Genomic DNA, 15,120 nt, shown 5'->3' on the forward strand with positions numbered 1-15,120 from the left:
TGGGGATTTACTAGAATAGGGGAACATCACTGAATTTAAGTTTATTGGGGAATCCTAGATAGATATGCGTATTCCTGAAACCTATAAAACTTGTATCTGTGCTATACACAGGTGTGCATTTTGCCATCAAGTTGTGCACTTGGGATCCCAAACACTTTCTTATCCCTTTAACCATGTCTGTGTCAATATTAAAAACTGGCCATGAAGGCAAGAACCCAATCTGATGTACACGTCCATAAGCACTCTGAAGAGATGTGACATCCTAACAAAAACTAGCTAAGTTTATAAATCAAGGGGCCTTTATTTCTAGAGTTCTAAGATTATGGATATTTAGGTACATTGCTGATATTTGTAGAGGCATATGGCTGCTTTTTCCCCTCTTTCCCCACTCTGCTGCCTCTGTCCCCTCTTGCTTTGTCCACTGTGTCTCTTCTGTCCCCTCTTGCCTCATTGGTGTCAAGGCTGGTGGCCTGGTTGGTCCAAGCTGCTTTCAGCCTGCATCCTGGCTGCCTGCATCTGACAGGAGAAGGAGGAACTGCTGGCAGCACCAATTAACTGTCCCACTSGAGCTTCAGGACTCAAGGCACTGGGGAGTTGCTGAAGGGCTGTAAGACTGAGGGGACTGGGACTGCCACAGGGGACAGGATGGCTGAAGGCACAATTCTGCTGTGTGTGATGATGGTGGCATTCTGAGGACGGTGAGACTGTAGGGGCTGAGAGGAAGCAGTGAAGCTGAAGGTCTAGGGGAGCTCAGGATGATGACAGGGGCTGAGGGGACAGGGAAATGGCATGGGCTTAGAAGGGTGGTGGGACTAAGGGCACTGGGGACACTGAGAGGGATGGTAGCAGTGTAGGGGTCGACGGGCTTGGAATGTCTGAAAGGATTGGGAAGGCTTCAGGTGTGCTGAGGCTATGGCAAGGCTGAGAACACAGTGGAGGTGACTCAGGCTTYCCCTTGCTTCCTAGATCTCCATCTGCTCTGTTTCCAAAAGGGCTGCTCTGGAAGGTGGGGAAGAGGCTGAGAGTGAGCATGGGAAATGGGCTGGCTAGATTCTGTCTGTATCTTGGCCTCTCCATACCTGTATCTGTCTGTATTTGGCTGTCTTTCTGTATGTCAGGAGTTGTATTTAAAAATATATACAGTTATATTTATTTAGTTATAGGTACACAGAGTTTTCGATAGGTACTTTGGTGTTTGCTTATTTATATATAGGTTCACCCAGTATCATATTTACACAGATGTCAATATATTTATATACCATAGACTGTTATGTTCGTATATGTATGGAGTTCTATGTAAAGCTGTATACAGTTGTACAATTTCATTATTTCTCTGTGGATATTTAGATAGTTCAATTGGTATTTGTCTCTTTATATACATACATATATATATGAAGGCACTACTTTGTAACCTGCAATACATTTGATTGTGTAAACTGAAAATGGTATCTTTTTATTTGGTCAGTACAGTTGTACCAATCTGTAGCAAGCTTTTAACTGAAATTGGTAACTGTATATAAGCCCTGTGGTCCTACCAAGCTGTAATAAATTTTCTTTTAAAAGGTAGTTGGTTTTAGGGCACTTTTGTACAGGCAGCACTGTTGTTGCAATGTGCAATCAATAATATTTTTTAACTGAAAGATGATTGAATTGTGGTATTTGAAGCAGCTAGCTTCAAATTAGATGGGCACCTCAGGATCCAGGAGGATTTTAGCAATGGGTAACAATAGAGGCTGAGGGAAAATAGGCAGGCATGCCCCACAGAGGCCCCAGTTCCATAAAAGTGGGGAAAGAAACTGTAGGGTTTGGAAAGGCAGTGGAGCCACATGTTCAGGGATAACTCATTGCAAGGGCCTGCTAAGGACAGCTACAATTTCAAGTGTTACTTTGGGAAAGAAACATCCAATCCAAGCGAACATCTTATTTCCTTCAGGATGCTGCTAGTTTCCCACACAACAAGCAGACGAACATTAATCAACCCCACATACAATGTATCAACTCTTCATGCACTTTTACACCACTCCGGAGTCATTGTACAATCTACAATGTATTTGTSTACTTTGTGAGAAATTAATTTCAAAACAGAGCCCTCAGCATTTTTCAGTTTCAGTTATGTAAGATAGAGATTTGCCTCAACTTCTAAAACGCCTCCCAAGCTATCCATCCTCCTACTCCTAGGAAGCTTTTACTGCATTAGCTGGATGTTTGAATGCTTTAAAAACCTTTAGTAGTAGTAGAGGTCGTGAGAAAAATTTCTTGCTATAGATACAAACACTCAGTGTTAGTCCTGATTTACATGAACCAGAACGATATAGGATGATATAATCTGGTTCCATAAACCAATGCCTGTGCTTGGAGAATGAATTATTACTCAGCATTAGTCAAGGGAACATAATTACATCTATCACACTGACAGCTATCTTGCTTTCTTTGTACTTTTTGCTCCAGTAAAAAAAAGTAAATAGCAGTAGGACAGTATTAGGTCCTAAGAGAAAGGAAATATGCCATATGACTTCTAGTGAAGTATTTTCTTAGGTAAGCTATTTATAGAGCTAAGAGGTAAAAATAGCATCATAAACATCCAAGGCTGTAGAACTTTGCATACTACGTGATTCAGAATGAGAATCTGCCTCTGCTCAGATCTAGCCAGAGTTTAGCCAGAACACAAACAGAGGCTGTGTTCCATAGCACGTTGGTGTGGCATGTATCTTTTGAGGATAAACTCCTTTGAGACAGAAGATGGACAGTAAGTCAGACGTACCATGCATTAATACAGCTACATGGCTTCTGCAACACAGGGAGAGCACACAAGGGTGGGACTCAATCAGCCTACAAAAGAAGCATGTACCTGTACCCTTGCTGTGACAATACCCAAAGTCAAACACAGCTTGAAATAATGCAAGTACCTGTTACTACCCTCTTATTATGAAATTATTATTATGCTAGAGCAATACAAAATTAAAAGGAGGCTGGTGTTGCCTCTTAGTAGAGGTGCATAGCAGAAATATTTCTCAAAGAACATTGAAGAAAAAGGAAACCATAGGTGACAATTCCCAAAGCCACAGCTTGATTAATGAATACCAAGTGACCTACAGTAAAGGCCAAAGGTCTTCTTCCTAGATTGTGGCAATGCACATTAATTTTAATGGCTATTAAAACTCAGATTTTTGCTTGGATTTCGAGTTTTGTTTGTGTGTTTGGGGGTTTTTCAGATATGGTTGATGAAAGCAACAAAATTATACCGTTTCTTTTTTTGATTTTTATTTTCCAGGAACTTCCTAACAAAGAGGAATCTAAGGGACTCGGTCTCTATTTTGTATAAGTAGATTTTTAACTTGTGTATAGTATTTTGTATATTGACCATGCTTTTCCTGAGGATCCACATCACAGAATCACCAAAGCTAGTCCCTTGGGGCAACTTAAGGCCATTTCGGGTTGTCCTCTCATTTGAGACATGGCAGGAGACCCATCCCCACCTGGCTACAATGTCCTCTCGGGGAGTTGTAGAGTGTAATGAGATCTCCCTTGAGCTTCCTTTTCTCCAGGCTGAACATCCTGAGCTCGAGCTCCCTTGAGCTCCCTCAACCTCTCCTCATCTCTTCCTCATGTGCTCCTGACCCTTCCCAGCTCTGTTTCCCTCCTCTGGACTCAGTCCAGCACCTCAGTGCTTTCTGGTTGTGAGGGGCCCAAAACTGAACACAGAATTCAAGGTGTGACCTAACCAGTCCTGAGTACGGGGGGACAGTCCCTGCCTTAGTCCTTCTGATCACACTATTGCTGACCCAAGCCAGGATGCCATTGGCCTTCTTGGCCCTTAGGGTTCACACTGCCTCACGTCCAGCTGCTGCCAGGCAGAACCTCCAGGCCCTTTTCCCTAGGCATCTTTCCAGCCACTGCACCAGCCTGTGGCACTACAGGGGGCCACTCCACACTCATAAGCCAGGATCCAGCACTCGGCCTTGTTGAACCTCAACCAATCTGACTCAGTCAGTTTAATCTTAGAAGCATGAAATATGTTTGCTAGCAAGGAGAAACAGACTGGAAGAACAAACAGCCTGAAAGTAGTATTTTTACTTAGTTGAGATGCACTGTAAGCTCCTCCTGTTAGCTTCTTAATGACAGATTCAAAGGGAAATTTGCCCTTGGATGCTCAAAAAACACCCTGAGTATGGCGGAATTTTCTCTTGCAGATTCTTTTCCTAATTCTCGCTCTGGCGATGTCTCTGCCCTAACCCCTGTCCACCCTCTCCCTCCGCTGTCACCTGCCCTGTCCCCAGCCCTGTTCCCGCCGATACACCGGTGTTGCCACCCTGACCTGTCACGACGGTCCCCTGTCTACATCGTAGGTCTCTCTCGTCACTTCTCGGAGGCACCCCATCTCGCCGAAGCCCTCTCTCCTCTCCGGCTCTGCTCCCTTTCCCAATAGCGTTTTCCGCCCYACCCCAGCGGGTTCCCTGCGCAATCCCGGTGCTCTTCCCTTCCCTGTCCCGGCAGCGCCCCCTGGCGGCCTCTGGCGGCCCCCCCCACCGCAGGGGGCGTGGCTCCTTGGGCGGGCGCAGTCAGCCGTAGTGACGCAGCGGCGGCAGCTGAGGAGCCGACAGCGGGCGAGTTGTGGCCGCCAGGGCCTTCGGGGGACCCTGACGGACAGTTCGGACAGCCAATAGGAGGTGGGGCGGTTGACGAGATGGGCATAGGGCGGGCGCTGCTGCCTCAGCCGCCTCGTTGCGGCTCTGTCGCTTTGTGCGTGTGGCGCTACGTTCCGCAGCCGTGCGTGTGGCTGGATCAGGAGAAGGCGCGGAAAGCACCGAGGAGCAGGAGGAGGAGGAGGAGGCGGCGGAGGGGGAAAGCACTGTGTAGAACGTCGTCCGTCCGCCCGCGCCGCCGCCGCCTCATGCTGCGGCGCGGTCCTGTCTCCGGCCCGGGGACCTGCATGGCTAGGCATGGGGAGCGCCGCGCCCTCCCTCACCGCCAGGGCTGAGCCGCTGCTCGCCGCCTTCCGGCTGCTGCTCGCCGCTCTGGGTCTGCTGCTGCTGGGCGCAGGTACCAGGGGAGCAGGGCTGAGAGGGGTGGGAGTCCAGCCGGATGCACACAGACTCGAGGAGCTGGCGGGTCCTTTTCCTTCAGGTGGAGGCTTTCATGAGGAGAGATTCGCGAGTTGGGCCTGTGGAGTCCGCAAAGGAGAATGCTGAGAGGGGATCTTGTTAATGCATGTAAATATCTTCATCCGAGAGGATGGTGCCAGGCTGTTTCGGTGGTGCCCAGCGACCGGAAGAACAGTAACTACAAACTAAAACGCAAAAAGTTCCACCTTAACATGAGGAAGAACTTCTTCATATTAAGGACCGCAGAACACTGGAACAGGCTGCCCAGGGAGGTATGCCCAGGAATGTCTCTCTCGACATTCAGACCTCACCTGGACACGTTTCTGTGTCACCTGCTCCAGGTGACTCTGCCTTGGCAAGCGTGTTCAACTAGACGATACCCAGAGGTCCCCTCCAGCCCTAAAATTTGTGTGATTCTGTGATTTATTCTACTGTTTGGTAATTTGACACTTGCTCAGCTAGCCTGTTTGACATGTGATTAAAATAATATCACGAATACAGCTGAAGGAAAATAAAAGTTTTGGTGCTTTGAAAGTCTAGTTCTAAATCCAGTGTTGCGTTGCCTTTGTAATTTTGCTTGGCACGGGTCTTAAGCTGAGATTGTTATTAGGGTKTTTTTCTGTATTTTGCAGGGGTGGTATGTATGGCTTGCACGAAGAAACTTTCAGCTTGTTTACACAATTCATGTATGTATAGCAATTCATTAGTTATAGGTGGAGAGTTCCTCATTGTATTTTGACAGGAGATTTGTGTTAGCTACGCATTACTGGCCAAACATTGCCTTTATAAATTCATGGTTTGGATATTCAGAGTAAGTCATATGAGTAGTGACTCAGGAGGGTCAGCTAAGGGGCAGGCAAAGAAAATGCTGATATCCTTTCATCACTGTRTGCATTGCAGAAAACAACTGTTTAAAAATGAAAAATTACATTATTCAGCCTATTTTCCACTTCTCAGGAGTTTCTCTTAGACACTTTCTGTTTTCCTTTCACTTTAATTTACCTTTGTGAGCCTTTTTGTGATGTTCAAAACCTGCATTATGACAGTGTGAAATTACAGATTCATGTTCACACAGATGAATTTTATAGATCATAAAAGTAACAAAAGTCACATGTTTTTAGTAGATAGTTTTGCATGCTTGGACAGCTGTTGCATGAAGTCATGCACATATTCTTTATGAAGGCCCATTTACTCTTTGGATGGCAAGGCATGCGATCTCTCCTAGGGTCCTCCTGGTGACCATTTGAAATGTGTGGCTTTGTTTTCCTTAGTGTGTGTACGGTCTTGCTAATTTAATTTCTGTTCCTGGGAAGTTCTTGGGTGAAAGTTACTTTCAGAAGGCAGTTGCCATGAGAATCTGGGAGGTTTTCAGATCATGACTGTGAGAACTGTGGTGAAGAAAACTAAAACTGCAGCTTGCTTGCTAGGATGTTAACTGTGCATTTGTATGGAAGTCAGGTCATCAGATAAGGTCTGACTGGTATGCTCATTTAAACTGAACTGTGTAGCTGTTGTATACATCTGATTACTACTTCAAGCTTTTGTGGGGAGAGGGTTTCTCTCTCATTTGTCTTATTACTGAGTTATGCTGTAAGAGGTAGGGCTACTGCAGTGTACAGGTGCTTTAGCTGAAAACTCGCACATCACACAACTGGGTGTTTTCACACATTAGTTCCAAAAAAAGGAGCAGTGAAGCTTTAGCTATGGCAGTACCAGAGAAATAAAGCAAACTGCTTATCTGCTTATTTACCATCCTTCCTCTGCCCTGTTTTCTAGAAGAGAACTTGGATTTTTGCTTTATTCAGTCTTATTTTTGTCTAAATATATATCACTTTGCTGTCTTTATCACATTCTTCTAAAGGACAGAATTCTGTATAAAAAATMAGTAACTTATGTAAAGCACTGAAAGACTGAACAGAGATTTCCTGTTGACTAAGTGATTAATTTAAACGCAGAATTTTGTGGTTTTGTGCATCATCACCTTGGTATCTGAAAACAAGTATTTAACTTATACTTGACAGGACCTAGTGCTCTTAATTTTCATCTAGACAATATGAAGTAATGGATTAAGACATCATGAATCCCATCAGCCTCTGAGATATTCTCCACTGCTATATTTCTACCTCACAAGCTCTTTCTAATATGCAGTGTTTCTCTTATGGGTGACACTTAAAGTTTCTTTCACGTTGTTTTCTATGGTACGTGTGGCAATGGAAAGGGATATTGCCACCTAAGAGGTTTGCTTTATATCTTTCTGCTGTTTCTTTCGTGCTTAGGTGACTGCCAGCTGCACACATCTTGTGGAATCCAGAAGTGTACCACTGATTTTGTATCCTTCACTTCACATCTGAACGCAGCTCTTGAGGACTTTGATTTGGAGTTCTGCAAGGCCCTGCGGGCATACTCTGTGTGTACCTATCGCAATTCCAAAGTATGCCGTGGAAACTTAGTCTACCATTCTGCAGTGCTTGGGATTGGCGACCTCATGAACCAGAGAAACTGTACCAAAGAGGGACCCACATCCTCTACCAACCCTGAAATGACCCATGATCCTTGCAATTACAGTGGTCACACAGAAGCAAGAGAACATCAGGGAGGAGAGAAAAATGCTCCTCTTACTTACCTATTTTGTGGCTTGTTTGGGGATCCTCATCTGAGGACTTTCAATGATCACTTCCAGACATGCAAAGTGAAAGGTGCTTGGCCCCTTATAGACAATAACTACTTATCAGTACAAGTGACCAATGTGCCTGTGGTCCCAGGATCCAGCGCTACTGCTACAAATAAGGTACAGATATTTTTTGTGCACTGTATATGCACGGAGAAGTGAAAGGCAAAGGTAGTTAACTAAGTAATTTAGCCCTTAAGAGTGTATAAGCATAGCAACTTGAGAATCTTCTATGCTGTAGTGTAAAAAAATAWAAATTCTTAACCTCTTATTTTCTGAGCATCAAACAAAACTTAAAACAGGTTGTTTTCTTCTCTCTGCTCCTGCTCATGAGAAGAAAACCTATGTGTATTACTACACAAGCCTGTAAGGATACTGATTTAACACTTTAACACAACTTTTAGATTATTGTGCAACCTGACTGCCTCTGCACTAATTAGAAATTATAAAAAAGCATAGAATGCTTTGCATTGGAAGGGAATTTAAAGAAAGAAGGTATGTCTCTGCTTTTAATCAATTTTCTGAACTGCACAGCTATGCAACAAACAATAGTAGAAAACAAATAATACAGAGAGTGGCACAAAAAATGAATTATTGAAACACTGATGGTTCAGAGCAGGAACAAGGGGGGGGAACTGCAGAGAGCTGAGAGAAGGTAGCAAGCTACATGGTTTTGAGAAGGTCTTAGTATTTTGGCTTCACTAAATAAGCAGTGGCCTTAAAATTGTGCCAAGCATATTAAATCCTTGTTGAGACAGGCAAGACTTAAGATTGCACTCCTCTAAGTATTTGAGGTGTCTAATATAGGAATACRTGAGCTAGTATTTGATAATTGATGTACATGCTTGCTACCTACACACAGTAGAAACAGACAGGGATTTTTCTTAAGGAAATGGCATCAATTACTTAAGCATGAATTTGAAGCTGATGTTGTCTTATATCCATTTTGGAGTGAAAGGGCTTTGTTAAAAGTTGTGGTAGTGTAGCTCTGGTATTGTCAAGGCATGTCAGGCTGTATGTACATGGCTTTGAGACATCTACACTGATGAATTTCCACTGTGTTGGKTTTTTTTATTACTGGGGTCAGAAGCAGGAATTGTCTGTCACAGCAGGTTTAGAGCCACCTTCTGTGGAGTTGGCTGTGCAGTAGTATTAATATAGGCAAATCAGTTTTACTATTAAATTTGTGTTGGATTCTGAAGTATTGACTGATGGTAATGCTTGTATTGGTGAGTAGAGATTGGACTGAGACTCAGAATTATATTTTCTTGACTTGTGTCTGTTTCAAAAACAGTCTGCATTTTGAATGAGTTCTGAAGGAGTATAAAATAAGGGAAGGAGCCTAACATGAGTAAGCTTTGCAAAAGAGACTTATGTCCCTCGCAATCTGCTACAGTGGCTTTTTTAAAGATTCCTAAATAAGTGGAAGAAAAAGCTGCATTTTGTAATCTGCAGTWAGCTTTTATCCTCAGTTTTGCGAAACTCTTGGAGAATTTTCTTTATTTCCTTGTTCTTGACAGTAGTAGAGGAAAAAGTTGAGACTTAATGTGTACAAATTGTGTAGATGGCTATGGTGTGATTGTAGTCGATAAGTGATCTTAACTAGCTGTATTCTGAAAATGACTGACTGTGGTATCACATTGTGCTGGTGTATGTCTTTTCAAAGAGATAACCAAGAAAAGAACACCAGGAGTGATTGTCTGCACATATGGAAGGAAAGTAAAGTTTTAAAAGGTGTGCCTTCTCTCTTTATTTATTCTTATTAGGGTTTGGTTTTTTTTGTTTTTGACTTGGGTAAAGTTTTTTTTTCCTCTTTTATAGCAGTCCCTGTCACTGCCCAAGTACAGCTAAGTGTGCAGAAGCTTCTAGTAGGAGCAGGCTACTATAAATGAAATAGAAAAGACTTGTTAAGCTACACTGTCCCTGCTAATTTTATTCCTGTAACGTTTTCCTCTGCAAGTATTCCATTTTGACTGTGGTTGACTATCTGCTGTTGGGTGTGCTTAACTGATTTTGGCCACAGGGTAGCTTAAAGGACTCAGTGGCATTTATCCATATCCATTATCCATACACATAGTGTAATTGCTGTCTGAGRGCATGCCAATAGGTTTTCTAGCTTCTTCAGAAGAAAAGTTTTCAGAATGTTACCCTTTGTTAGTCTGGCTGTTTTTTCATTGCACATATTTGAAATAGATGCTTAATGGGAAATAAAAACAAAAGATATGTGGTGAACTTCAATTACGCAGAAGCCAAAGCATATACTAACCTAATTAGTCCATTCTAAAGCAGGCCTAATGAAAGGAAGGACACTAAGAGTAGAAGGTTTAGTTTTTCCTGAATACATTTTTTATGTCTGTGGTCCACAGACATCAGTTTACCAAAAGGCTTGACTACAGATGGTCTCAAGCTATATAGCTGATACAAGTCAAGCTGTATAACTGATTAAAGCAAGGAAAAAATATCCAGCACTAGTAAGAACATATGAAGTCCAATTAGTAAGTATTGCCTGTATTGTGAGACAAACACTGACAAAGCACTAACCACCTGGGATAAACAAAATATTGAAAATAAATGTAATATTATTTACAGTATGTCTGCCTACTCCAAAGATTAAATTGTTGCAATGGGAGGAGAGGGGTAAAAACTTGTATCTTTTACAAGTGATATGGAGAGGTGAGATTGATGAAGGCAGAGGTTTTATTCAAATTGTTTGTAATCGGCTCTTGATTTATCCTCTACCTCTTACTTTAATGTAGGAGGGAAGAAATAAAAGTTTTTGCACAAGTGTGATGGTTGCCTGAAACTAAAATGCGGGGTTGCTGTGGAACAGATTTTAAATGAAAATTAAAATTAAATGAAAATTCATTATTTGAAAATCCCRTCTGATACATTTTGGAGTAATCTGAGTCTCTGAGCAGACCGCTTAAATCATAGACTATAACTAATTTGATATAAACTGTCGATGATGAAAATAATTACTGAAATACCTATTCTTGGCACAAAATGTCTTTTCACCTTTTCAAGAAGTGATTCCCTTCTGGAACTCTAAAGGAAGTAGCAATATCTGTTTGTAATATTTGGATGTGAATTCTCATTTTACTTATTACTTTAAGAAAAGCTGGTAGACACTCCAAACTTGGTCTGCCAAGTAATTATTGCCTTCAAGTAAAACTGGAGGACCTGCTTTTTCTTTTGTTGTGACTTAATTCAATAAGTAGAAAGGTTTAAAAGGCTAGTTGTAATGTAAAAAAATTACTAATTTCCTTATGCTGCTGATTTGATGTTGGAAGTCACTCTTCAAAGGCACTTTTTTTCAGTCTTGCTTTGTTTCTCTGTGGGCACATTTTCTAGCAGCAGAGGACTCAAAGTCAAATCTCTTAGTTCCTAGGACTAGTGGATCCAGGAGCCCAAAGCCATTATTTGACTTGTTATTCTTCCTCGTCCTGATTATACCTTTCTCTGATTTTGCATAGTCTCATACTAGTTTTGCCATAGTGGCCAGAATTGTAGAAATTACTCTGTGCATATGCTTCTCTGACATTGCAGGATGCATTCCAAAGTGTTAAGAAACTGTCAGGCAGGAGGTAGTTGTGATGCCTAATTAAATATAGAACCTTTTCCTTTCCTGACCTCAAGGCTGTTGCCACATGCTAATAGTCTTGGTTCTAGGCCAATAAATTTCTTCTTATGAATAAATTTAACAATTGTCATCTGGTAAAAAACTGCATTAAGCATGTACTGGCTGCTTTCCCTAGGCATGGGTTGTGGACAACTTAAAGAGTTTTGAGGYAGTGGGCACTTCCAAATATATTCAGTTGCAGAAGGGATTGAGATGATGATTTCTTTCCACTAACTTTGCTTTTTTTCCCCTTCCCCCAAGATAACTATTATCTTCAAATCATACCAAGACTGTATAGATCAGAAAGTGTATCAAGCAGTGACTGATGACTTGCCTGCAGCTTTTGTTGATGGTACAACAACAGGAGGAGATGGGAACACCAGGAGCTTGCAGATCGTGGAGAAAGTCAGTGGCAAATACATTGAGATGTATGCCAGGTACATCGGGACCACAGTGTATATCCGTCAGCTTGGTCACTACCTGACCCTGGCCATTCGCATGCCCCAGGAGTTGGTGATGGCCTATGAGGAAAGCCAGGATCTGCAGCTCTGCGTGAACGGCTGCCCTTCCAATGAACGTATTGATAAGAGTGGCCACTTGCCACTGCCTGTGATCGGAAAGCTGCTTCCTTGGAGTACTGCTGCTCATCCCCGATCAGGGTACACACTGGAAACAGCCACCAGCAAGTGTCACGAGAAGATGTTTGTGAAGGACATCTATTTTTACTCATGTATATTTGATCTGCTCACCACTGGCGATGCCAATTTCACAGCTGCTGCTCACAGTGCCTTACAGGATGTAGAGGCACTGCACCCCAGCAAAGAACGCTGGCATATCTTTCCCAGGAGCGGCGATGGTGGTGTGGGCAGGAATAGCAAATTCTTTGTCAGTCTTGGACTTCTGTGCATGAACCTTGTTGTGTACTTGTAAGGGTTGTTTTTTTCAGGCTATAACAAAATTTTGAAATACATATTGTCATAATATATTGAATAAAGATGATTATATAAATATATACCATGTATAATGAAGGGATGTTTTTGTCTTGGGGCATCCACCAAATTGTACATATTATGTTAACTGTTTTCATGTATGCTTGATTCAGTATTCTGTGTCTTTTATATTTTTGATTCAGTAACTTATTTCACAGTTGTTGAAATGTTTTATAATGTCCCTGCATTGGGACTTGATAGAAGGCACTTTATTTTTTACATATTAAATATTTAATGTGTATCTGAGTAAATACGTATTACAGATAAAATAGTCAATATTCTAAATAGTACTTGGTTTAACACAGTTTTTTAAACTGAATTAACTTGTGGGTTTTTTTAGAAAGCTTTAGTTATCATCAAACATTAATATTATGAAGCTAGTGAATGGTCTCTGTAGAAAGCTTAAACTTAGATGGAACACTTTTTTTTTTCTCCACCAAGCCCTCCAGTTGTCTGTGTTATAGAAGGCTATAGATATATATTTTTTTCATTGTTTGAAACCCCACAATGTGTTAGTCTTTGCAAAATGTTTTAGATGTGGTTCATCGGTATACCAGTAAGTGTATGTGTGTATGTAAAAGAGTAGGTGTTCAGTGTGTAACCTTAACCCACAATAGTAATTATTTTAAATTATTGTAACAGAAGAGTTGTTGCCTGCCCTGCAGAGGAATGTCAGTAATATGGTGTGAGTGACCCCTGATGGGATGGAAGAAATTGGGGATGTAGACCACGTACTGGGCAGATAATCTATGAAAACCCCCTCGGATTGTCTCCTAGCCAAGTAGGATGGATAGTTTGTTGGTTAGGAATGTGTTGAATACAATTGTTGCACTTCTTGCAGATGCTAATTTCCTTCTGCTAAATAAGATACGTAAATTTATGACCAGCATCTGCAAATCAGGCCAATTCATTGAAAAGACAGTGTGTAGGAAATTAAGATCAGGAACCATTCCCTCAGGATTCCAGTGGTACACTTCCTTTGTAGTGTTTGAGGAGATTCTTACAGAGCTTTAACACAGTGATCTGTGTGAATGCTGCATCCCTCCTTAGAGGCATTATAAAAATTCTCTTTTCAAGTTGTTGGAGAGCTCTCAAACCAGAAGAACTTTGGAACAGAAAATTCTTTACTGTAAAACTAAAGAAGAGATGATGAAATTTGAATAAATGATATAGAAGAGTACAGGGAATTACAGAACTTTGTGTAACAAGATGGACTGCTATGTATGTATGTAATATTTCAGCTGCAAGGCTAATCCTCCGCTGTGTGAAGGTAAATTGAAAGTGCCAAAACTTAAAAGAAATTATGTCTGATACATACCAAGAAAAATAGACCTAATAAACACAACTTTGAATGATGCTTTACTAAGCTTGTGTTACAGCTAGAAGTAGAGATGTGTGAGAAATAGTCTGATCTGGTAGATGTGCATACATCAGGCCTTGTGGAAATGGGTGTATAAGGCAAAAGGAGCGTTAAATATATATATGTTTACTGTACACAGAAGGCAGCTGTCATACCTGTAGTAGCTTACTCTCAGGGGTGTTGGTCTAACACCATGAGCTCTGCAGTAGGCAATGTAACCTGACCATCAGTATTTTAATGCAACAACCAGTCAGCCATTACTGATGCTATCAATTGCTCCCCTTTKTCTTAAGTTAGCTGATACCATGTGTACTAGGTATTTTGGCTTGCTCAAAAGAGGTTTTTAAGTATCTTCTAGAGCATTTCTAGCCAGATAGTTGTCTGTAGTTGTGGGGTCTGACAACTTCTTTGGAAGCATATTGCAGGACTGGCAGAGACTGTATGCCTAATCTTTTATGTACAGAAGAAAGAAGTAGTAGGTTCAATTGCATGCTAAACCAAATTTTTTTTTTCTTTCTGGAAAACATGGCTGGAAGAAAAATCTGCATAGAGCATCTGTTAAATGCAACACAGCCCGAGAGTACAACCTTTTGTTCTTATGGTCAAGTTACAGACCTTAAGTCCTGCATTTCCTTTCAGACTGCTGCTGTACTGCCAGAAAATAGATTACCTACTATTAACATTCTCTTTCTTCAGCATTATGACTACCACGCATTTGTTTTATGAGTTTTGGGGTTCTGCAACTGGCTCTTTACTTATGTACACTCCAAAGTGAAGCACGCAATATTGAAAGCTTTATGTTGCCTAATGAGAATTTCATTAGTGGACGTGTTTTGAAAAACTGCTCAAGAGTCTCGTAGCTTTCTTTTTTGAGGAGAAACACACAGTTTAAAATCTTGCATGTAAGTACAGCTGTTGTATTTTACATGAAATTTTCATGATTTGGTTATTTAATTCCCATCTTGACTTCTATAAATTTTTTTCTGTCTTTCSTTGTTCCAGCTTAATAGACTGCTATCTATACAATGTCCAAACAGTAGTAATTCCGTTTTTTTAGAAGGTATTCGGTGTTTTTTACAAGATAAGCATTCTCTGTATTGTGCCACTACTTCCCTTCATCTGTATTCAGAACAAACAAGGATTGTGAGGATCAGTATTGTCCATTAGATTTTACCATTCATATTAATTATCTTGTTATGGAGACCAACATAGTCACAGATCAAGTACAAATATGCAGGTAAATTTGGGATGCTGATGTAAAACAATTCCTTCTGATCTGATTCAGGATTCCTTTTGTTTGCAAACTAAACTTCATTAAAGTTAAAAGCCATTGGTAGTAAATCAACTGTGAACGGTAAGAATGATTATAGTCTTTGTGCAGG

General features: G+C 41.3%; 1 protein-coding gene and 1 long non-coding RNA gene across 6 annotated transcripts in view; one reads left to right on the forward strand and one right to left on the reverse strand.

Moving 5' to 3' along the window:
- Positions 1–4,508, reverse strand: part of LOC130582906 (uncharacterized) — an 8,627-nt gene extending 4,119 nt beyond the window's left edge. For all 3 annotated transcript variants that reach the window (XR_008966368.1, XR_008966369.1, XR_008966370.1), the window contains exon 1: positions 4,316–4,508. This is a non-coding gene — a long non-coding RNA (uncharacterized LOC130582906). The remainder of the gene's footprint in view (positions 1–4,315) is intronic.
- A 78-nt stretch (positions 4,509–4,586) lies between these two features.
- RGMB (repulsive guidance molecule BMP co-receptor b) lies at positions 4,587–15,116 on the forward strand. Of its 3 annotated transcripts, XM_057381877.1 has the most exons (4): positions 4,981–5,040; positions 5,125–5,788; positions 7,379–7,890; positions 11,651–15,116. In XM_057381877.1, the coding sequence occupies exons 2-4, from the start codon at positions 5,746–5,748 to the stop codon at positions 12,317–12,319; spliced, it is 1,224 nt and encodes a 407-aa protein (XP_057237860.1). In that variant the 5' UTR covers positions 4,981–5,040; positions 5,125–5,745; the 3' UTR covers positions 12,320–15,116. The 3 variants fall into 3 exon arrangements, with proteins under 3 accessions (XP_057237858.1, XP_057237860.1, XP_057237859.1); XM_057381875.1 differs by lacking the exon at positions 5,125–5,788 and having other exon boundaries at positions 4,587–5,040; XM_057381876.1 differs by lacking the exon at positions 4,981–5,040 and having other exon boundaries at positions 5,054–5,788.
- The last annotated feature ends 4 nt before the right edge of the window (positions 15,117–15,120 follow it).

Source organism: Malurus melanocephalus, unplaced genomic scaffold (assembly GCF_030028575.1).
Source record: "Malurus melanocephalus ecotype Western Australia unplaced genomic scaffold, MMel_1.1 scaffold_538, whole genome shotgun sequence".
Lineage (NCBI taxonomy): Eukaryota > Metazoa > Chordata > Aves > Passeriformes > Maluridae > Malurus > Malurus melanocephalus.